This window comes from Chaetomium globosum, genomic scaffold, assembly GCF_000143365.1.
Source record: "Chaetomium globosum CBS 148.51 scaffold_4 genomic scaffold, whole genome shotgun sequence".
NCBI classification, from domain to species: domain Eukaryota; kingdom Fungi; phylum Ascomycota; class Sordariomycetes; order Sordariales; family Chaetomiaceae; genus Chaetomium; species Chaetomium globosum.
The window spans coordinates 2,839,497-2,861,535 of NT_165979.1; the positions used below are offsets into that span (position 1 = coordinate 2,839,497).

At 56.7% G+C, this 22,039-nt stretch overlaps 7 protein-coding genes across 7 annotated transcripts; 4 read left to right on the forward strand and 3 right to left on the reverse strand.

Annotated features, from left to right (window-relative positions):
- Positions 1-21: 21 nt before the first annotated feature.
- On the reverse strand, positions 22-1,644 carry CHGG_04645 (uncharacterized protein; the record flags this gene model as incomplete). Its single annotated transcript, XM_001223858.1, has 1 exon — positions 22-1,644. One exon carries the CDS (start codon positions 1,642-1,644, stop codon positions 22-24), a length of 1,623 nt encoding a protein of 540 aa, XP_001223859.1.
- Positions 1,645-1,938: 294 nt separating this feature from the next.
- CHGG_04646 (uncharacterized protein) lies at positions 1,939-2,308 on the reverse strand (the record flags this gene model as incomplete). Its single annotated transcript, XM_001223859.1, has 2 exons — positions 1,939-2,124; positions 2,219-2,308. The coding sequence occupies 2 exons, from the start codon at positions 2,306-2,308 to the stop codon at positions 1,939-1,941; spliced, it is 276 nt and encodes a 91-aa protein (XP_001223860.1).
- A 1,869-nt stretch (positions 2,309-4,177) lies between these two features.
- On the forward strand, positions 4,178-4,615 carry CHGG_04647 (uncharacterized protein; the record flags this gene model as incomplete). Its single annotated transcript, XM_001223860.1, has 1 exon — positions 4,178-4,615. The coding sequence occupies one exon, from the start codon at positions 4,178-4,180 to the stop codon at positions 4,613-4,615; it is 438 nt and encodes a 145-aa protein (XP_001223861.1).
- Positions 4,616-5,072: 457 nt separating this feature from the next.
- On the forward strand, positions 5,073-6,652 carry CHGG_04648 (uncharacterized protein; the record flags this gene model as incomplete). Its single annotated transcript, XM_001223861.1, has 2 exons — positions 5,073-5,075; positions 5,144-6,652. 2 exons carry the CDS (start codon positions 5,073-5,075, stop codon positions 6,650-6,652), a joined length of 1,512 nt encoding a protein of 503 aa, XP_001223862.1.
- A 1,984-nt stretch (positions 6,653-8,636) lies between these two features.
- On the reverse strand, positions 8,637-10,296 carry CHGG_04649 (uncharacterized protein; the record flags this gene model as incomplete). The annotated part of the gene is made up of 2 exons (XM_001223862.1): positions 8,637-9,932; positions 10,225-10,296. The coding sequence occupies 2 exons, from the start codon at positions 10,294-10,296 to the stop codon at positions 8,637-8,639; spliced, it is 1,368 nt and encodes a 455-aa protein (XP_001223863.1).
- Positions 10,297-12,464: 2,168 nt separating this feature from the next.
- CHGG_04650 (uncharacterized protein) lies at positions 12,465-13,013 on the forward strand (the record flags this gene model as incomplete). The annotated part of the gene is made up of 2 exons (XM_001223863.1): positions 12,465-12,482; positions 12,561-13,013. The coding sequence occupies 2 exons, from the start codon at positions 12,465-12,467 to the stop codon at positions 13,011-13,013; spliced, it is 471 nt and encodes a 156-aa protein (XP_001223864.1).
- Positions 13,014-14,708: 1,695 nt separating this feature from the next.
- On the forward strand, positions 14,709-15,175 carry CHGG_04651 (uncharacterized protein; the record flags this gene model as incomplete). Its single annotated transcript, XM_001223864.1, has 3 exons — positions 14,709-14,770; positions 14,946-15,108; positions 15,158-15,175. 3 exons carry the CDS (start codon positions 14,709-14,711, stop codon positions 15,173-15,175), a joined length of 243 nt encoding a protein of 80 aa, XP_001223865.1.
- Positions 15,176-22,039: the final 6,864 nt, after the last annotated feature.

Sequence of the window (22,039 nt, forward strand, 5' to 3'; positions counted from 1 at the left end):
TCCTCCGCAGCAGCACCCTCTTCATTCCCCGGCGTGGCGGGTGAGTTGCTCGGGCACATAGAAGGAAGCGAGCTCCTTGAGGAAGTCCTCAAAGCACGCCTTCTCCTCGCCCCAGTTGACGTGCGGGCCCAGCCGCAGGAGGAAGCGCGGCAGCTTGACAATGGCCGGGTTGTAGCCCTTGACGAGCAGCGGGATGCTGAGCAGCTCGCCGGTGGGCGAGATCTCGAGTGAGAAATACTCGAGCAGCATCTCCCGCCGCTCGATCAGCTGCTCCCCGACAAGCTCTACTATCTCGGCGACGTCGAACTCGTCGTCGCCGTCATTGTCGCCGTTATCTTCTGCAACAGCAGTTGCAGCAGCAGCAGCATTCTTCTCCTGTTGCGCCGCCAGTGTCAGCAGCTCCTTCAAATCCAGCGGCGGACTAAACCGTATGACGCCAAAATTCCCAAAATCCGTCAACCCCAACTGGTAGAAATACTCGTAGCACACGCGGCCATAGTCCACCAGGTACAGCTTGACGCCGCCCTGGATGGCAGCGAGGCGGCGGCGCTCGTCGACGACGCCGACAAAGCTGTGGTTGGCAAAGACCTCGGTCAGCTCGTGGTGCATGTCGTCGCGCACCGCGGCGCGCAGCTCGCGCACGCTGATCAGCCGGCAGGCCGTCGCCTCGCGGTCGACCGTCTCGTACGCGATCGCGTCGGCGGCGGCGGCAAGGTCGGCTGCTGCTGGGGCGTCGGAGGACGGGCCGCCCGTGGTAGTGGTGGCGGTGGCGGTGGCGGCGGCCGGAGACAGCATGCTGGTTATCTTGCGGAGGTTGGTGTCGGTGCGGACGAGGTTGTTTTCGTTGGCCCGGGCGGGGGTCTTGCGAGCTGCTGCGGCGCCGCTGATTGTCTTAGAGGGGGCGGCGGCCGCTACCGCTGAGTCATGGGGGCTAGGGATGGGGCCAGACCAGGTGCCGCCCGGGAGCAGGCTCTGGGTGAGGAACGTCCGGCTGGCATCTACAGCGGCTAGCTTGGAGCGGATGTGCTCGCAGATGGCTTGAATGATTTCATCTTCGTTTAGGAAATTCACTTCCCGCTTGGTGGGGTGGACATTGACATCTACCCGTTGGGGGTCGATCTCGAGGCTCAGGTACACGAAGGGGTGGCCATTTTTGGGAAGAAAAGCGGAGTAGGTCTGCTCGATGGCTTTCCGGATGTTGGATGACTCAACGCAGCGGTGGTTGATGAATAATAGGATGGTGGTCTTCTTGGTGCTGTAGTTGGCGTTGGTGGCCAGCCCCTCGGCCTTGAACGCCCAACGGTCGTCGGATGTGGAGAACTCGGTGAGTTCGTTGGCAACACTGCCCCCGTAAATCTGCCGTATCCTGTCGAGGCCTGACGCAGTCGCTTGCACGGCAATGCTTGTCGATGACTCGCCGTGCTTCTTGCAGGAAAAGGCGACGTTGGAGCAGTGGACGGCGTAGCGGCCCAACCATGTCGATGATCTTGTTGTACTCGTCCGCGGGAGACCGGAAGGCTCGCCGGCGGGTGGGGACGTTGTAGAACAGATCCTCGACGGTGATCTGAGTGCCTTGGCGGCCGGCCACAGGTTTCGGGTCAGGCGACTGACCAGGCTTGGCCGGCACCAGCTTCCCGCTGTCATAGTAGGCCCGCCATGCGCAGTTCGATTCCGAGGTCTTTGTGGTGACTGTGAGGTGGGCTATGTGGCTGATACTTGCCAGGGCCTCACCTCGGAACCCATAGGTGGCGATGGACTGAAGGTCCTCAAACTTCTGCAGCTTGGAGGTGGTGAAGCGCTCACACAGGATTGGTAGGTCTTCCTTCTGTTTTTTTTTTTGTTTTTTTCGGTGAGTAGTCTGTCATACATCATGGGCGGTGGACGGGAGAGCAAGGAATGGGAGGGGGAGGGGAGGGGAAGGGGAAGGGGAAGGGGGTGTCACACATCAATGCCGGAGCCGTTGTCTGTGATCTGCAGCAACTTCAAGCCCCCATCCTTCGCTAGAACCTCGAGCGACGTAGATCCTGCATCCACGGCGTTCTCGATCAACTCTTTCAGTGCATGAACCGGAGCAACAATAATCTCTCCGGCGGCTATCTTGTTGACGACATCTTGATCAAGCGCCTGAGTAACTCGGGCTTAGTAATCCGACGCATGATACACCACCCAAGGTCCCAAGGCATTTGGGTGGGAGACTTGACTTGTCGGCATGGCATACCTTGATCCTACGGGGATTTGCCGCATCTTCAAGGGCATCGGCTTTTCTCTTGGCGCCACGGGGCGCATCCGAGTCCATTGCATCACTCATTGTGCCGTTTGGCCCGTTTGGCCCAGTGTACGGCGTACAGTGTACAGCGTGACGGGGATGTAAGGGCGGCGGGGAAAGGTTAAAACTGGCGAGTTTGGGCACTTTTCAAAGGTACCCCGCGCTGACGTGCGGCCGCTTTGTGGCTCATTTCAGCTTGCCCGGGCAAGGACGACTCGAAAACAAAGGTGGGTGAGTCAGGCATCCATCCATGGAATGCATGGGGTGCATGGGTAGATCGCGACTTCCTTCTTACTGAGCCTCATCGGTTGTTGTGGTTCAGCCCCGGCAAGTGGTCAATGCTGAACGGGCCGTCACTCAAGCACGGACAGCCGGTCATCTAGTCCCGATACGGACTAGTTTCAAGAGCTTAGTGGCTCAGGGCTGGCTGCCTGCTGTGATGTGGCCCGAGTGTTCCAGCCAACAAAACTACCTGAGCCCAACTTCTCGGCTTCTTCCCGTTCTCTTCTTCCCAACCTTGTTTTGCAAAGGTTTTGACAGTTGGGTGGGCTCGCGCGGCACAAAAGCCGGTCAGTTTATGTCCGACTCCGGCGGACTGCAGCGCCACACCTGTCGGTCTTGGTTGGCCAAGAAGAAGGAGCGAGAACACGCACCTGGAGACCGCCTCTACCGTCACTACCTTATTCGTACATACCTACCTAGCCATCCTTGCCTTAGTAACCAATTTCACGCCACAGGCGGCACAGTTTCCAATGGCGGGCTCAGCTCAACCTACTTACCTACTTTCGATCAACAAAGCATATCGGCGCCCTCAATCCTTCCCATCTTCCCCATCCTCCCATCGCCCCGAACCCAAACCGTTTCGGCGTTAGTTACGAAATTCGGAACATGCCCGGCTTCAAGCGCATTCAGGTCGCTCCAGGCTTCCAGATTCTGGCAAATGATCCAAGCCACTTACTTCTCCTGCCCGCCGGGGGCTGAGCTTTTTCCGCGCGGCTACAAGGACTAGATGCCGGAACTGTGCCTTTCCCCGCCTCCTGCCGCTGCCCTAACAGGTGTACCGTGTTAGTACGCCAACCGTTGGGGGTTGATTCGGTCAACGGTCAGGTGGTGGGACCGAGCCAGCCATTAGTGCGGGGTGTTGGTGTAGGTGTTGGTGTGGCTGTTGGTATGGGTGTTGGGTATGCTGGTAGGGCATGGGCATGGACGGACTCGGGCATGGGTTGCGTTAGAGTTGCATCCTGCAGCGAAGCGAACGCGCCGCTCCCGTCCTTGCTTGCATACTCCCGTCCATCCACGCCGCCTGCAGCCCTGCCATCTTCCCAGGCGTATGGGAGGGCTTTCAAGCGGGGCACCCTTGTGAAGTCCTGGGCGGAAAAAAAAAGTCATTTTCACCTTGATCCTCCGGTCGAGTGACTGCTTCGGACTCAAACTCTGGCTTATACCTTTTTCCTTTAAGTATGTGACACCGACCACACCGAGGCCAGTTGCATCTCGCAGCTGCGTTGATCTTTTATCTGGGCCAAGCATAAGTCGTGATACACAACCTTGTTGACACTCACCCAACCAACCAACTGACGAGTCATGACCAACGGTTCCCCACGCGATATATCCGGGCTGTCGAGCCCGGAACCGGCTGCCAGCGAGGGACGTTCGTCAGTACATGTCAATGTCGACTCATTGAGTCAGAGGTGAGCACCCTCCTATCACGGGTATCTAGTTATAAATCGGCGCCGGCAGTTCTGATAGCATATTAGAGGGCGGAGTACGGGGAGGCGTTCCCGTTCGCCATCGGTGCGCCCTCCATCTTCGCGAGACCCGGAACCGTCGTTGGCCCGACAAGCAACCACGAATTCTCTGTCCTCGTTCCTTTCGTCGCAGCCGTCATCACAGCCGCTGCAAAACGAACGGATGCCCCCCGAGGATTTGCTAAGGGGCTTGATCGAGGATACCGACCTAAACAACGACACTACCAACAATGCCCTTCAAGGCCTGAAGCGACCACACGACGACGAGACGGCCGACGAACCCCTGGCGAAGCGGGACAAACTCGGCGAGGAGCTCGACCGCCTGTTCGCCTTGAATCCGTCCCCCGTTTCGGCCACGGCGTCATCGGGCTCTGCGACCTTTTCGATATCAGCCGCCGCTGCGTACCCAAGTCCCATCGACGGCCCTTCGATCGGTGGGCCACCCGGTCCTACAGTCCCCAGCAGGACAAGGGGTACGCTTCCCATCAGAGCGGCTAGGAGACGACTGCCGCGTGTTGGCAACGGGACAGTTATGTCTCGCAGTGGGATCCCAGAGACGTCCGAGCCGGCTAGTTCTAGCGACAACGACTCGGAATGCTGATTTCAAGGGGACGTACTTCACTCGAGGGTTGGATATGCTTGGGTTGGTATACAATGGCAGAGCGCAATGTGCATTTATCATTTATAGTGTTTGCTTTTTACTGTGGCGGTGGGAGATGGCCTTAGACTGTTAAAAGTTCGAGGTATTCGTAGCAATGAAGAATACCAATACTCCTGGGCTCCGTGTGACTGTTTTATGCTTTAGGGGGGCATATTGGTGAGAAGGTGACCGACTCGGCCAAGATCCGCTCCTCATTGGCCATAGGCTTTAAAACCACTTGCCTCCGACACCCACCACGGCTCTAGCTGAAGTACCACTCACCAAGCATTAACATTCCAAGCATATGAACGCACGGCTGAAGTGAGCCGACCCGCAACCTTTTCTCTGATCATCAATTCTCATCATAACCCTAAAAGTCACTCCCGACATTTCCTCATTTTGATCCAACCTCGTCACCATGGTAAGTCGCTAGTTATAAAGCAATAGGATAGATAAACAGAATCAACCCGCTGATTGACCAACCAGCAGTTGACTCAACTGACCGCAACTCAAATGACCACACACCTCCTGGATTGCAACGAGGACGTGCTGCGCCTGATCCTGGACTACCTGTCACAAGATGATCTTTACAAAGTCTGTCTGGTCCATCCGCAACTGCGCTATCTCGCCGAGGCACCTCTCTACTCCACCATCGAACTCTATTATGACGAGGAAAAATACTCCTCGACGCGCCACCCCATCACCTCACTTATACGCACCCTATTGCGTCGACCGGACCTTGCCACTCTCGTACGGTCTGTCTCGTGTTTGCCAGGTGAACACACGGGGGAGATTCTAGAGGCTCAAAATATCCCCGTGTGTGAGACAGGCCTAAAAGAGGCCTTGTCCTTCGTGGAGAAGACTGGGCTACCATACCGCGACACTTGGATGGAAGAGCTACGCCAGGGCAACCTCGACGCCTACCTCGCCATCCTATTATCGCAGTTACCGCGCCTCCGACGCTTGTATCTCACCCACAAGTTCTCCCAAAAAACCGACCTCATAACTCTCGTCTTACGAAGCATGCTTTGCGATTCCCACCCCAGTCAACCCATACCCGGCATCAACAGCACCAGCTTACACCAACTCCAAACCGTCTCCCTCGAACGCTTCCCCGGCCACTACCTGACCCCTAGCTCCCTAAACACAGAAAACATCCTCCCCTTCTTCTACCTCCCATCCATCCAAATCCTCGACCTCCCCATCGACGACCCCCCCACCTCCACCCTCCCCTGGCCCACTCCCCAACCGCCCTCCGCCCTCAACCTCCACACCCTCGCCCTCCGCCACATCCGCGAAGCCCACCTCGCCGCGCTCCTCACCGCCACCCCCCACCTCCACACCCTCAACTGGCAATGGCGTTTCGACCCAGACATCACCACCGACGCCGCCAACACGCCCACCGTCAACCTGACCCAACTCCTCCTCGCCCTCACCCCGCTCCACCCCACCCTCACCACGCTGCACATCCACGCCTCCTGCCTCTACACCACCCAACCCTTCATCCCCTTCCCCCTCTCCATCCACGGCACCATGGCCGCACTCGCCCACTTCGCCCACCTGCGCACCCTCACCATCCCCCTCGTCTTCGTCACCGGCTTCGCCCTCCCCCTGCCCACCCACCCCCACCACACCCTCGCCCACTGCCTCCCGCCCAGTCTTGAGGTCCTGACCCTGACCGATGACCTGTACGTGGATATCGATACGAAGGAGCCGTGGGACGAGACGGGCCATGCGGCGGCGGTGAGGGATTGGTTGGCGTTGTTTGGCGGTGACAACGACCCAGAACTGCTGGAAATGGTAGTGTTAATGGTGCTGGTGGGAACGGGGTGCGGGGTGGTGATCCCGAGGTTGCGGAGGCTGGGGTTGGTAATGCGTGGGGAGGATGAGGAGGTTTGTGAGGGGGAGCGGGAGGTGAGGAGTGAGATGGGGGAGTTGGCGAGGCGGGTGGGGGTGGAGTTGTGGGTGAGGCGGGGGGGTTGGGAAGGGGGTGAGTGAAGGGGGGATTGAATGAAAGGGGGGGGGTGGTTGGTGTGCGTGGGTTGGGATTGAGGACGGTGTTCACAATTCAACGTCCGAATTACGACACTTGGCGAAACATGTTGCCCAGTTCTTACCGAGCGAAGTCCTTTTCTTAAACCTGTCGGTCGTGAGAAGCAATAGTACACCGAGGGTTCGACCTTCCTGCTCGCTAAAACATTCCGTTCATTATGTCCGAGTTGTTGTTGCGCCTTTCCCATAGGTGCATCCATTTATTAACTTATTTATTGCCGTCAGCAAACCGTCCAAAACCCGACCCGGCCTTGCTCTTCACAAGCCGGCCATCGGGAACATGGATAAATCCCACTGACACAAACAGCATACTTATTAGTTGACGTTTATCGGTATGTGGGGGACAACACAACCGAACCCGAATCCCCCAAGCATGTCATGTCAGACGATCCGACGTAACTCAGGCAAGACCGGGCCAGGCCATTCCTCGGGACGCCCAATGTTACGCAAATCTCCACCGGGAGGAACGGAAGACGCAGCCGAAGAAGACCAAGAACGCGGATGGTACGTACAGTTGGCAAGGCACAGGCGAATGTTCAAAGTAGGACCGACAACTCTTTCGTTGCGAGCTATCTGGCTGGTTTGTGTCTTTTTATGCAGTGTTGCGTTGGCGGGTGAGTGCTCGTATCCAGTCGTTGTTCTCGTCATTCCGTTGCGTCAGCCCCATCCTTCACCCCTGCTGAGATCGAGGCCTCTGTGCTTGGGCTGGCAACGCCAGTGGCCGCGTTAATCTCTTCCTCTGTCTGTCCTTGTACATTCATTAAACCCTTTCCCCAGGGCCAAGATCATCCTGCCCGGGTTACGACTCCCGGCCATGGCACCCGCCACTGCGGCTCCGGTTGGTCAGAAACTCCGAGTAAAACCCTAAGTCAACGTCCACCCATTCAGGGGTATCATCCTATTTTCCTTCCCGCTAATTTTCAGTGCCTCCATCCGACGACCGCCATCGCACCTCACGCCACAGTCAGCAGTCTTCCACACGTTTGAAACCGAAACCAGTGTTGCAGCCATGAACACATGGCCCAGAATTGTCCCGTCTCCGACCCAAACCCGTCTACTTGGCCTCGTTGGTAGGCCGCATGCAAAGCGGGGCCAGAACACATCCACCGGGAGCAAAACAACAGCCAAGGAAACCTCCCGAAAACGCCGCATCATGAGACGACATGGCTCTCCTTGGTAGGCGTCGGAAGACAATGCAGCATAGACCGGGACGAACGAACGAACGAACGAAGTCTGAAGGACCGAGGCTGAAGCGCCAGAAATACTCCTGGTATTCCGCCCCAGGCCGCGTCTCTCCACGCGTGCCGCCGTGTAATCCAGCCTACGTTTGCCGCTCAAGGGAAGACGACGGAAACAGCCCCCGAGATAAAGACCAACCACCCGCAAGTGTGTCCCAATTTAAAAGGACTTGGTAAGTAGAAGTAGAAGAAGAGGAAGAGGAAGAAGAAGAAGAAGAAGAAGAAGAAGTAGAAGAGAAGGGCCAAAATCAAAAGAGAACAAAAAAGTATAAACTGGGAAAAAAATATCGAAGAAGTCGAAGAAGTCGAAGAAGCAAGTTAAAGTTGACAAAAAGAAGAAAAAAGGAGAGAAGAAAAGCCCGAGCCGAACAAACGCCAAAGAATGCTCCCTGTTCCTTTACCATCCGTCGCCCGCCGGCCCCCGAGACACAGGATTGCGCGCCGAATGCACTAAACACAGGAGTTATGTGCAAAGATATACAGTGGTATCATCCCAAATGCGACCTCGCAAACCAGTTCCCCAACAAAAAAAAAAAGAAATACAACGCAAAACAAAAAACAAAACATAAAAAGGGTCCACAGAACCGGCATCCTTCTCTAGCCTTCACTGCTTTTGTTTTCCCTCTTTTCCAGCTCATGCAGACGTCCATCACGACGGCCTCAGTCCAGACTAACCACATGGGCTATTTTCGTCATGGGCTCTTCGTCTGCCCCGGCTGCTCAAGCAAGCCCCCGATGCCTATGCGGGACCGTTCTTCTCGGCTTTGATATGGCGGTGGTGGCGGTAGCGGCGGGGGCGGCTGCGGCTGCGAATGCGACTGCTGTGTTTGAGGCGGTTCAGTTTGTTGCGTAGTGCCCATCGGTGGGCTCCTGATCCTTGGGAGGGGCAGGAGTTGATAATCCGCCGGCTGGGGCGCGCGGCTTGCTGAGTGCAACTCAGTCCTGGGAGTTTGGAACGTTCTCGGAGTGATCGGGTAGTCTGGCCTGCTCGGTGAAATGCCATACGCCGACGAGAGACCCGGACTTCGGGCCGGTAACATGTGAAGCGACCCGCCAGCCTGTTGTCCGGATGGCCGAGGATCGTATCCGGGATCACTTAACCTCGATTGTCGCGGATCAAATGTCGCCGACAGGGGCGTGGGTTGGGAGTAATGTTGCAGTCCCGGCTCGAACGACCCACTCATATCTCTGAGGCTCGGAGATGGCGTTGGATATGAAGGTCGAGACCCCCGATTCAGCAACAAGACTACGAAATATATCGAGTTTCGAGTCGCTAACCCAGCGCGCACCGGAATTTGTCTCGGTTGCCCATCATCGCCTAAAAAGGTGAAAGTGTCTAGCCAGTGCAGTGGGTATCTTGACACCTCTTCCGGAGTAAAGCTAAGGCTCTGCATCACGGCGTCGCTCCGGTCGTTAAATATCGGCGGGAGATAAGCCGGGTCTTTTCTGGCCTGCTCTTCCTGTGCTTGTTGCTGGAGCCTAGTTGCCCTGGGGCGCTCCTCAACTGCCAGCACATTCGTGATCTCGAGCCCCGTTACCGACGCCCGCCCGATCGCACTCAGGAAGGAAGGCGACGCCCTCGCAAACTCGAGGCCGATGGTCAAGTACGCGACTGGTTCTTCGTGGACTCTGGCCGTAGCGATTGACAATGGGGCTGGGTACATGTTCGCATCAGACGCCAACCCCCGTTCCGGGAACCGCGGAGCGATTGATTCAGCTGGCTGAGATTTCAGCACGCGGTACGATTGAATGCGGCGAAGAGGGTCATCGTAAACCATACCCAGCGGCGGTCCTGGACCATAAGCCGACGACAACGGCCTCCTCATAGCATCCACGGCGCTCCCGAACCTTGAGCCCTCGTATTTCGCTTGGCTGTCATCTCGCAAGCGAGGCCTTCCGCGTTTTTTGTGCTGCACGTCGATACATGCTCCCTCTTTGTTGGTGCTCATACACCTCGAGCAGGGGCGCTGGGCTGTTGCCTTGTTAGCCTATTAGCCACGAGAATAGCTTGCCCGGGGTCAAGCGAAGAGGACGCTAGGGAAGCGATCAGAAGGGCGGGCTGGGCTTTCCCAAGACAGCTCCCGGACGTCATCCGTCAACGAGCACGAGAATCGGTGAGCCTTCAGACCCCCGAACCGCTTGGTGATGCATCGTAGTGGCTAAAAGAGGAGGGGGCTAGCAAGGCTGCCCGAGCCGTTGATCAGCGGGAAATCCCACCATATTTCAAGGGCAACGGGCCGGCTTGCCGTAGGATCAGACATCCGCCTTGCAGTAGCGAACCGTGTTGGCATGGAGTGGTGACAGCCCAAGGAGGAAGTGCAGCACCGGCCCCGAACCAATCGCCCCGCGCATCTGGACCCAAACACGGACAAGAGATAGCGCCCGCTTGAGAACCATCCCCTCCCGTTCCTGCAGCCTGGCGACCCCATAACCGGTGCGACGACACTCAAACCAATGGGCCGTCTCAGCTTGAATGGCGTTGCACGCTGGTGCTTGGCGCCGCTGAATGCCGCGCCTAAACGGTCCCGGAATTGCTCGACAATATGATGTCAATTAATTCCGCAAACCCCTACGGCGGAGCCGCACCGTTAGAGCTGCCCGCCTAGCCCGGTTGTTCCTTTTTTTGGTTCAAGTTTAATATCGGCCGAGAATGAGTCCAGGTACATACCGTCGCATCTGCCAATCGTCAGCACTTTCACGTTTCCGGTTCGACGATGGGGTCAAAAACATGGGCGACGAACCGGAGATGTGCCTTTTTACAAGGCACGCATGCGGATGCCACATGCCCTTTCGTCTTTCTTTGCGGTTTTGGCGGTGTGTCGTGGAGGGTGTCGGGGATGGGGTGGTGAGCTCCCGCGGGATATGTTTGCGGAGGGGGCAACGACCCGGGGTGGTTCGCAGCCGCTCCAGCCCCGGGGCCAGGCAGGTAGGGTGCTGGCTGAGTGGCGCCCTGACCGAGTGATTGTGGGTAGGGCGGCGGTCTTGTTACCGGGCCATCAAGTCGAGGAAAAAGTGTAGGATGCCCGTTCTGGCGCATCCGAAAAGAATGCGCGTTGCCCGCCTACACCTCCCGACTGTGTCCTCTCCTCGTTTTGTGTTGCTGAAATGCCAGAGTACACATCCTGTGTAGTTGCTTGATACGACCCCTGACTCCGTTCGGGAACCTCGGGGCTGGTTTTAAGGGGAAGCGGCGGAGACCCCGACATGGGCGGAGACGGGTAGCTTCCTCGACCAGCAGCGCCTCCAGAACCGGTTCTTGTCTGTGTCAGGTCAAGGCCGAAGCGTGCCGTGTCCGGTATTCCTCGGCGCTGGCCGAAAGACGTCCAAGAATCGTCGCGTCGGTGGCCGGATGGCCGCATGGAGGACGTGCCGCTAAGGTCGGCGAGGATACCGGAGATTCCGAACCCGTCTGCCGGACAACGAGGGCGGAACCGCACTCCACAAGCCAATCTCAACGGGGCCCCCACCAGGGGAGACAAGCTTCCAAGCCGTGCCCTGAGCAGAGACAGCGACCGACATTACCCGATGTGACGGGTAGTGGGTAAGCGTGAGCCGGTAGAGGACGAAGGGAATCTCCTACGTCTCGGCGCGCACAGGCGTAAAAGTAAGGTTCCGTCCGCAGCGGAAGTCGTTGGCGGGAGAGGGGGGCTTTGCATGAGGGGGGCGGCGTTGAAGGTTTCCTGGTAAGCGATAGGGGAGCTGCGCTCGTTGTGCACTGCGGGATTCTGAGGCTCGAGTACTTCGCGCTAACCCACAGCCCTTTTGAGAACGAGAGGGAGCTGGATTTGCCAAATGGGGTGGGCCAGGTGGTGGCGGGCGAAGGAGCGGGCCACTGTACAAGACGCCTGGGTCGGACAAGATGCTGCAATGTGAACCCTTTTAGTGATCTTGGGGATCCGGCCAGTGGTACAACATGTAGCGGCGCCCGTACGATGGAGAAGCTCTCGGGGAGCTGCAGGCCGGTCCCGTCACCAGTCAAGTCTCCCGTAACATGGGGTGTGGGTGTGAGCCGAGGGAAGCGGAGGGGCAACCGGACGGTTGGGTAGCTGCTGGGGGCGTCGTCTTTGCGTCTTTGTCGGTACTCGTGAGCTCCGCTCGCAATCGTTATCTAGGCCAGCAAGGTAGCTTGGTCGAGACTCGGGAGACAGAGATTTGGTGTCAGTGGCACTCGGTGGTTTTTGTGCGAGTTTAAGGCAACGGTGCAATTGAGATGGTAGCCCCTAGATGGAGCAAGGATAGCCGTTCACTAAGTCAGGGCACCCTGGCAAGTGTGTGCCATCCACGCCATCCATGGAGGGCCCGAAAATCGAAGGGTACTGCTAGGCAATGGCCAACAAGGGCCCCGGGTCCAGGTCAAACCCCCCCTCCCCCCAGCGAGTTCTGGTGTACGAAGCAACCACTGTGTATGGTAATCTGTAATCTTGTAATCCTGTGATCCTGGTACGAGCACAGACGGCGCCCGGGGCCAGCCGGTTACAGCCTGTGAAGATTGTCAAGCCTCAGGTGGCCCCCTCCCCCCCATGGCCAAGGGGCTGGAGGTGCGTTTTTGACCTGGGCGCCTCCCTGTCTGCACGGGTAATATGAGTGTGTGAGTGCGCCAGTGCCGTTGCAGATAGTGGAACTCGGGGAACGATGGGGCAGTTCTGCAGACGGAACTGGGGAAGTCGTTGGTCTATTGGGCGCTGGGCCACTCCGCGGGACACCGTTTCGTGCGCCCCATTGAATGCATCAAGCAACGCTTGCAGTGTGAAAGCGGAGCGCAGCGCAATTTCGTTGATGCGCTTGAGGTGTCTCGCACGTCCGATGATGTGTCCGTGACCCGTCTCAAGCGTCAAGTATCAGGTTGGACCGGAAAACTACCTTACCTAGCATTGGCGCCGGCAACCAGGGCAGGCAGGCACGCAATCAAGGGCTACCACCGCCGGCGGGCCGGGCTCGACCAGAAACTTGGGAGCGGGGTCGGTTGGATGTCCAAGAAGCCAAGGACAACCGCCGATGTTGTGCAGAACCAGCCGAGAGCGAGTCGAGATAGGGGATCCGGAACAGGGCATTCCCATTCGGCGTTGTGACGCACCAGTGATGTTGTAACCGATATTGGAGGCTCTTTCACTGTTCGTTGTGAAGCATGCAGTTTGTCTCATCTCCATGTGACGAGAAAAAACTGAAGAAGCCCGGACAAAAAGACAACCGAGGAGATGGGCCGCCAGAGGTAGGAAACTTGTGCCATCGGAAGTCAACCACAACCGGGACCGAGGCTGCTTCCAGGATTGAAGGGTGATTGATGATAGCCTCGGGGTTGTGCACGACACAGATCGTCGGGTGGTCGCTGTTAACAGAAAGCAAGGAAAGCTCGGTACCCAGGCAAGCGGTGGTTACGGGCGAGGAGCATCCAGAGGTTGGATCCTTCTTTGACATTTCGCTACTACCTCCCGCTTGAATACAACTAACGTGTAAGGTACCAGAGCTTGGCCCGGAGCCAACCTCCATTCGCAGCGATGCCAAACTTGGAATGAGCGCGAGTTTTCGGTGTTGCTCTTGCCATGCCTGTGAAAAGCGAAAAGTTGTTTGGAGCTCGAGCTTGCCCAGGCAATGTCCTGGAATGGAAGGGACCGCTGAGCTAGACCTTATTTAGCGAGCCGGTGGTGCAAGCACCCCTGACAGGAAGGGACTGCTGCCGCGTGGAAGCGCCACACAGTTTGTAGACGGTGCTTTCAGCACGGTGATCCCGCGATGAGATCAGCCCAGAAAAGGCAAGTGCCGTGTCTTGACCCCTGTGGTGACACATTTGGCAAGTGCATCACTTTCATCCTTACACAGTCGAAAGGACATCAACCCATCCGAGAGAAGGAACAGCATGTCTGCCATTGAATATTCGGTCCCGCGAGGAACCTTTCGGTTGAGGAATTCCTTTCTTCTGCCGCCATGTCTCCGGTTGGAAAATCGACCTACCACAGCGGTCATGCACATACCCGTCGCTGCGTCGAGAGCACAAACCGCGGGCTCGGTATCCCCCGGATTGTTACAGAATTCATTTCCTCTTCAAATCCAAATCCCAATGCGGATAGTGATTGGCTTGAAAAGGATTCGGCCGCAGCTGTTCCCACTTCCCATTCGTCACAGGAGCAGATCAACGTTTTCCGTTGCGTCGGTTCAGCAGGCTGGCGCCAAGCATGGATAGAGGTGCATGCCTGGTAGGTACTTGGTGAAGTGACGGCACCTCATGGCCGCACAAGCCAAGGGTTTGAGGGCCCATGCCCACCCGGGCTTCTCGCTACAACGCGAGCGTCTAATACACATTGCCCTATCGCGATAATCATATCATCATTGATATCTTCCCGGACGACATGCCCCATCGCCTCGCTTCTCACCTCTAATCGGCACACAACATGAACGAGCCAGGCTTTTTTTTTTTTTTCAACAATAGGCGCTACACCGTACAAAAGGATCTGCTGTGAGAGTGGCTCCCAACCGCTGAGACACAGAGCAGGTGGCGGCAAACCGGAAGGGACCCGTGACAGCTGCATGATCGCCCACAGCGTCGAGCCTCCGTTTTTGTCTTCGACACGGCTGACTGATCCCATTGGATCAGAGATCCGGGCGAGCCCCCGCTCTCGCATTTCCATCGTGCTCGGCCGTTGCGGTAGCCAGCGTCGTGCATCTCGAACCCCTGACACACAACATTGGACCCGAAGAAGAACAGCGGGTACGGGCATCAAGCAGCGTTGCCGCAGTAGTACATCGCCAACTCGGATTTTTTTTTAACAATGGCGGGGGTTTTCTCGGGTATTAGCGCGCAACAGCCTGCGGAGAGCAATATCGGGATAACGTAGGTATGTGATCTGGGCTGCCGATGAAATTGAGGTTCGTTTCTGATGCATCACCAGAAAAGAGTTAAGGCCAGCCCTACGGAACGTTAAGGTGACGCCTTGCCATGGGCACTCGGCGCTTGCAATGCGCCTTTGCACAAAATCTCGTCCGCAGGAAATATGCTTTTCCTTCAGCCACCGAGCTTTCGTCGTTTTGGGGCGTCTCTTGCTGTCGGCCGTCTCTTTCGGCGACCTTTTGCCTGATCGGTGCCCGGGCCGACCACTCAAAATCCCGGCTACTCAACCCCAACCTGGAAGAGGCTCGCCTTGGCACAGCGCAACCAGAAGACAGCCCGATGTACATACCTATGTATGTATTAATGTAAGTACGTACAAAGTAGCAACAGCCCTCTTTGCGCTTCTGAGTGCCGTGCCGATCCCATCCCGTCCGACTTGGTCGTTGACCCTGACAATCACCAAAGTTAATGCGCGTTGCGGCGTCTGCCGCTTGGGCGCTAAGCGAGTGTTCCAGTGTTGACGTTGATCGAAGAAGCCAGCGGGTCACGATGCGATCTCCAAACCCAACCGATCCGCATGCATCGAAAAAAAACTCCCGAAGACGGCTTCCAGGCGAGATCTGGGATCAGAGGGATAACTACTGGGCATCACGGCATCGCATGACGTTATGCCGGGAACCGTTGCGTCAAAAACGGGTGCTGAGCTATTTTCATGCCCCTCCTCCTTTGGCGATCAGCTCCTTGTAACTGTGTCGTATTTTGTGGGTGCCCAGCTTGGGAAACCGTTCCCCCACAACTAATTTTCACGTATGATGGAATTCGTCCGAGGTGTCTCGGTATTGGCTGTTACACGCCGTCATGGCATGGAGGTCTCGCCATCACACGCATGAGGGTGGCGGGGGTTCGTCGGTTCATCCCATGTCAAGGCCGTGCGTGCTCCCAGCTCATTTATGGGGAGCGGAAGATCGTCCCAGCACGCGCACAAATTACGGGCAGAACCCAACGCCCTGTGATGATCGACTTGGCGAAGGATGTCTCTTGAATTCCAACCACAACGCGCCAGCACGTGCGTTGAGTATGACGAGGTCTCACGGCCTGCCTGTGCTCGAGCAGCCCGAACGGTTTGTGGTCTTTGCCCCGAACAACCGAGCTTCCCTGGCTTGGCCACCGAGTTTGCCTTATTTCCTTTCTTTCCTCCTTGGGTCTGGTGAGACAAGTTCCTTGAGGACTTCGCCAGCAACGGTGACATCGCGCCCTGGTCTGGTCGACAACGGACACTGTCGGCGGGGCCCCGAGCCATCGCAAGCGGCAAGGAGATTTGATCGATCCCATGTCAGATGCTTGGCAGGTACCCGGGCGAAAAAAGATCAGCCCTTAGCCCTTAATTGGGGCCACTATAGGTCAGGGGTAACTGGGTGCAGCCTGCGAACCGTGCATGCTGGGCATCAACAACAGCTCGGTTTCGAACTCGACGCCGGCACGGATTTCGACGCAGGTTCAACGCGTCTCGCAAAGATGCCGTCTTGTGCGACTGCGGCCCAAACCTACCGCAAGCAGCCGTGAGCGGGTATGCATACAATGGAACGGACACACAATCTTGATCTCGGAGAGATTCCCGCCGGAACGTTGCCGAGCCAGGAAGGCGTAACGGTCGAAGTTGGCAGCGGCAATTATTTCAAGATTTCAGGGTCGTTTCCACCGTGCGCAGTTTGGCATGCGGGATATACCGTTATCGCTGAAGGCAGCCAAAGTAAATGTTCTTTTTGGGGTCCAGGAGTGCTCCTCGAGCTTGGACCTGACAGAACGGTCTGGACCGAATAGGCGAGCGAGAGCGCAAAGATCTTGGCGCAACCGTCACTGACTGTGAAGTTACTTGGTACGAAGTAAAAGTTGATCAATGGAAACTGCACGCTTTGCGTCAGTCACCATGTACTGGGCGCCTTTGGGGTGCCCTGTCGATGCTTGCCAACTCGAACGACGAGAACCTTTCCAAGTTTATCCAGCGCAAAATGATGACAATTTCAGCGGTGGCCTCGCTACCTAATTCGTTTGCCAGCCTTGAATGTTGCACCAACACCGACACAAACAGCGGTTACCATCGCTCCTTCTCTCCTTTCTGCACTGACATCCTCAAGATGTGGCTTCCCAGATTGGACCAGGTACGTACATGGCAGAGTCGGATCTGTCCTTCCTGTCTTGTCAGCCCGTGGGTCAGGCACCTTCCATGAAATTCTCCAGTCATCTCGAGACAGGTAAGGAGGTCGGTACCTGCCTATCCCCCAAGGTATGGAAGGTACGAAGGAGAGGTACTCGCTACCATCTCGCCCGGTTCCGACCACACTCCACTAGTAGTTTTTATCAATCGGGCCACGGCGGAACTTTCCTCTTGCCATGCAGTGCAGTTGACCTCCATCAGAGGCCTCTTTGGGCGGCAGGCCAATCAGCAGGCTTCCCGCTGGCCGAAGCCGCCGAGAAGGTCAAGAGGTTCCAAGTCAGTTCCAAGTCGGTTTGGTCGAGACGCAGGGATGTCATCATGCAGCCTGGCAGCCTTCAAACCTCAGTTGACAGCTCTCCCTCCTTCCATCCTCGCCATCAATTTGCTGGCGACGCACCCCACTCTGCACATGCAACTGCTGCCGCACCTGCCGCATGATTAAATTGGACTCCATCGATTCGGGCGTCCCCTTTGAGCAACTCTCACGCCCAGCAGCGCCAAAAAGGAAAGCGCCTCGCTGGACGGTCACCTCCGAAGAAGTCCGCTAGTGACTGCCCAGCGCAATCACCAGCATTAGTTATCGTGCGCCAGTCATGCAACTCGCGCTGCTTTCCTCGACCCCACCCACCGTTGCTTCACCATCCACTAGGCACGGCCAGGTCGTCCGCAGCGGTGACGTTTTCAGTTTGAGACATCATGACCACTCTCACAAGAAACCCAAAAAAACCTCGTCAAAATCCGGACGACTCATTAAAAAACCGGGGCCGCGACAATGAGTGGGGTCCTCACCCGCCCGTTCGCCCCGGAAGTCATTTCCCTGTTCCCGCCCTCGTGGCCGGGAAATTTTCCTTGTCGCGGACCTCTTTGCGGCCCTGTCCCGCTGTCTCTTTCGGGTTGACAGCGACCCGCCGTCACACCTTCTGGCGCAACGCAGGAGGGCCAAGACTGAGGCGGGGTGGATGGGATGAATGCCCCCCCAGAGAGTTGACGAGACGGGGCGCCCAGTGTTGACTAACCAGTGTGTCAGGCGCGAAAACTCGCCGACCAGCAAACGGCCGTCTCTTTCTCTAGCCAAATTATTGCATCTCAACAAAGCGCTCCGCCGGCTCCCGGTCGCAGACTGCCTACATACCTAACTATATGCACGCACATACTTGGTCCACATATACACTACACAGTATAGCTGAGTAATGATATGGCAATTGACCGCAGAGCAGCGCTGGTGGAGGGTACCGACAAGCTGGGCATCGACTGTGGATACTCGTGGTGCTGGGACTGGGGAACCAATTCCGGATATATAGTGCCCACTACCACGCCATCCGTTCCTGCAACACGGAATACTACGACAGTACGTCCTTGGCCTGCAATCATTCGTGTCGTCCCGCGCTTGCTCCCGCGCTCCACGGTGGTGCCTCCGTGCCGCGCTGCTGCTTAGGGTCCGTTGCAGGCGGGACAGGTTCTGGAGGATTCTCGAGAACCTCGGAGCACGGACTGCCCCCCGGAGTAGTTGTTATTCGCACCGACTTCGGCGAAAAAAATAACGCCTGGCAACTGGTTCGGGACACGGGATACGGGGCATGGGGGCCCGTACTTACGAAGCAGTGGAGTGCCCTCAAGGCCCCGGATATGATCGCCGCCGCAAGCAGGACCCGGAGATGACCAGGGTATGGGAAGCCTGCGGAACAGATTGTCGGCTCCGGCAGCTCCAACAAGCGACCGATGGGACGGGGCACAGACCCAACGTTAGTTCAGATGGTGCCTCCATCTGTTGGGAGACGCGGGACGGAAAAGAGATGGGACGAAAAGCCACAGGACACATCAAGGTTGTAATTTTCCGGTACCGACGGCAACGCTTGGTCCTTTTTCCTTAGTTCCAGATCTTGGTTGGAGCGAACAGACCCGCGGGCCCGCCATGTCACCTTAATCCCAACCCCCGGTGCATTCTCTGAGCCTGCAAAACCCGGGTTCCAGAGTTTGTTGTTGCCCTCTCAAACCGCCGTCCCGCATCCTTGGGGGGGTGAATCCGCCGTGTCACAACAGCATGCATCGTCAGCTGAGTGATAGGACGGGTCTGGCTGACCTAAAAAAGCCCCTTGGCCGATATCAAATCAGACACACCCCGTCTGTCCACGTTGCGCGCATGAGATGGGGGTGTGAGCCGTCACAATTGGGGACATACGGTACATTGCTTGTATGTATGTACATACATGATCTACGCTGCTCCAGCACGCCACCACGCCAGCACGCCGTGTGCTTCCCTGAGCCGATCACACCTGTCAGGCCTGGATCTCAGTTTAAGACGGCGTTTTTCTCATGCAGCATTTCTCCGTTCCCATGTTGACCCCAACGCGGCGCTTATGTACATCACGCACTCCATCTCCCGAAAAAGCCGAGATTAAAGGAGGTTGAGATAACTATACCGAACTGCTTCCGCCCCACGGACCGCGATCGCGTGGTAGCGTATCGTCGTGTATTCCAAAAACGGGTGTTGCCCGCGAGGTTTGGCAATGGATCCAAGGGGAGTGCTCGGAAGCCGGAAAAAGAATACCGACGGCGGTTATGCCCACTCTCCGTGTGCCGGATTGGTCTGGCGGCGCCCCTCGGCCGCCGTGTTCATCGGATCCAACGTCTTCAGCCCCCCGGACAACTCACCAAACCAGCCCGGCTTCTTGAGTTGTCTCCCGATGATCCTCGATGGCTTACATCATACCGGATTTTTGTTGCTAGTTACGACCAGGTATATGCGATGGTCGATGCCGGGCCCGGAATTCCGTCCCATGATGGATCGACCAGTCAATTACCTGCTCCTCGGGCTATTCGATTAGTTTGCGACGATTCCCCTCAAGGAGAGGGATACACCAGTATTGTTCCTGGCAGGAAGGTGCAGCGCAACCTCATAACGTCACTTGTCAGGCGCCCTCTCGCCCTGTACTCGTGCTCCTTGTCAGCTGCGGGCAGAGGCGGTGCCAGGGAGTGCGCTGTTTCTCATGTCTGACTAGGCGTTGTGTCTCTTCGTGTGGTAACACCAGCACCACATGCCATCCTGATTTATCTTCAAACCCCCCATTCCTGACAACAGGCCCGATAACTCCCGGGGTGTTCCAAATCATCCTCCGCCATAAAGAAGGGGGTCCTTGGTACCACGAGAACGGGCCAATTTCGGAACTTAGTAGTAGAGAGTGGTATGCCCGAGTCAGGTCCTACTTAGGGTCAGGAAAGGCCGGGACCAGCCCCTCGGAATAGCTAAAGTGTACTGGCAACGAGCGGTCAATCGGTGACATCCTCGGCAGCGGATAAACCATGGGGTTTCACGAAACTCTACTGCGGTCTTGGGACGGGACACAGGATGAGCCGACTCGGTAACTTGCGGTGCCTGGCCGTGTTACTTCTAGATGTATAGGGCCGTACACTGCAACACTCCGGGTCGGTTCATCCCCAGTGTGCCCTTGGCTTATTAGAGTCTCAGAGAGAGACTGCTGTCGCGATTACGACTTGGATAGAACCTTGCATCACCTCGAGGACATGGTATGTGACCGGAAGAGGTTGCCAGATACCCTATCCCCTCTCCGAACTGGTCGATATCTCGGCCCCGTTCACGCATTTACAAGCGTAAATGCCGCACGGCCAACGGCGGAAATATCTGAAGAACAGTAAGAGAAATGTTTATCACATGAGGATTATGGACACGTGAGACCAACACATCGGACATCGAACCTCAAATGTCTCGCCACCATATAGCCTGGGCCGCAGGTAGTACCCAGAGACGGTCTAGGAACAACCAAATGAACTGACCAAGCTCCTGTCCCCCGTAAACTACCATACCACAAACATGATCCTCCGCCGATAAGCGCACAACAATAGTGAGGACGAACGCGATAGCCACTAATCGGGATATTTTCCCTGCGCCCAACGTGGAACTGCACCCAGCATCGTGTAACCTCCCAGTTAACCCCCCCCCCTCTCTCGCCCCTTTCTCCGTTTCCTCTTCTGTCGAAGTAACTAGCCATCGGAGGAACACATGCCTCCCACTCAACACCTTGCACCATTCCTTTAACACAGAGCGGATTATTCTAACCTACCTGCCTGGATGAGTGGCGTATAGCCTCTCAAAGCCTTTCTATCTCCGTAGTGACACACACACGCACAAAACTGACGAAAGAAAACAACTGAAAGATAAAAACCAACCAACGATCCAACAAGCACCCTACACCCTACCCATCCTGCCCACCTCCCCAACCAAACCAACCCAATAACCCACACAAGGCCACCCACCAGACAATAACAAGACGGACCAACAAAAAGAAAAAACCCTCGGCTTTCGACACAAGAACCAAGAACAACGGGGGCGAGAGGGGAAGAGAGAAAGAGAGAGAGAGAGAGAGAGAAAGGCGGTTTGCCATGCCCCCCCCCCCACCCCGTTCCCCCCATCCCCCCAGCCCCTCCCCAGACATTGCATATGCATATGCACATGCGTCCTCCCGCGGGGCCTCCGGCGTGGGACGCGGGACGGCAGCACAAGATCTGTGTGTGACCTGCCTCGTGTCGCCATGCCGCGGCCGGCGCAGAAGGTATCCGAGACACTCGAATTGTGCGGTGATGGGGGCGGGTTAGGGGAGGTGTGGTTTGGTTCGTGGCTTTTTTTTTTTTTTTTGTTTGTTTTTGTTTGGGGGCTCGGATGGGTGTCGGATGGCGGGTGGGGGGGGGAGGAGGGGGATAATTACTCGTTGCCTCGTGAACTTAGTTGAGAGGAGGTATCTGCTGCTGCTGCTGCTGCTGCTTGCCGTGGGGTTAGGAGAGAGTGTTGATGAGGAGGGCGGCGGTGTTAGCAAGGGGGGTCATCTTGTAGTTGCGCGGTTGGAGTGATAGGGAGGAGTTTCTGTAGAAAGACCCAATGTTGCTCGCTATGGTAAGGGAGGGGAGGGGGGATAAACAGGAGACAACAAAAACGAAGCTAATACAACCTGCTATGCACCCTCCTACAAACAAATCAAGGAAAACCAAACCGAAACCACCAAAATCATGCAATCAAGGGAAAAAAAAAAAAAACCATTGCTACG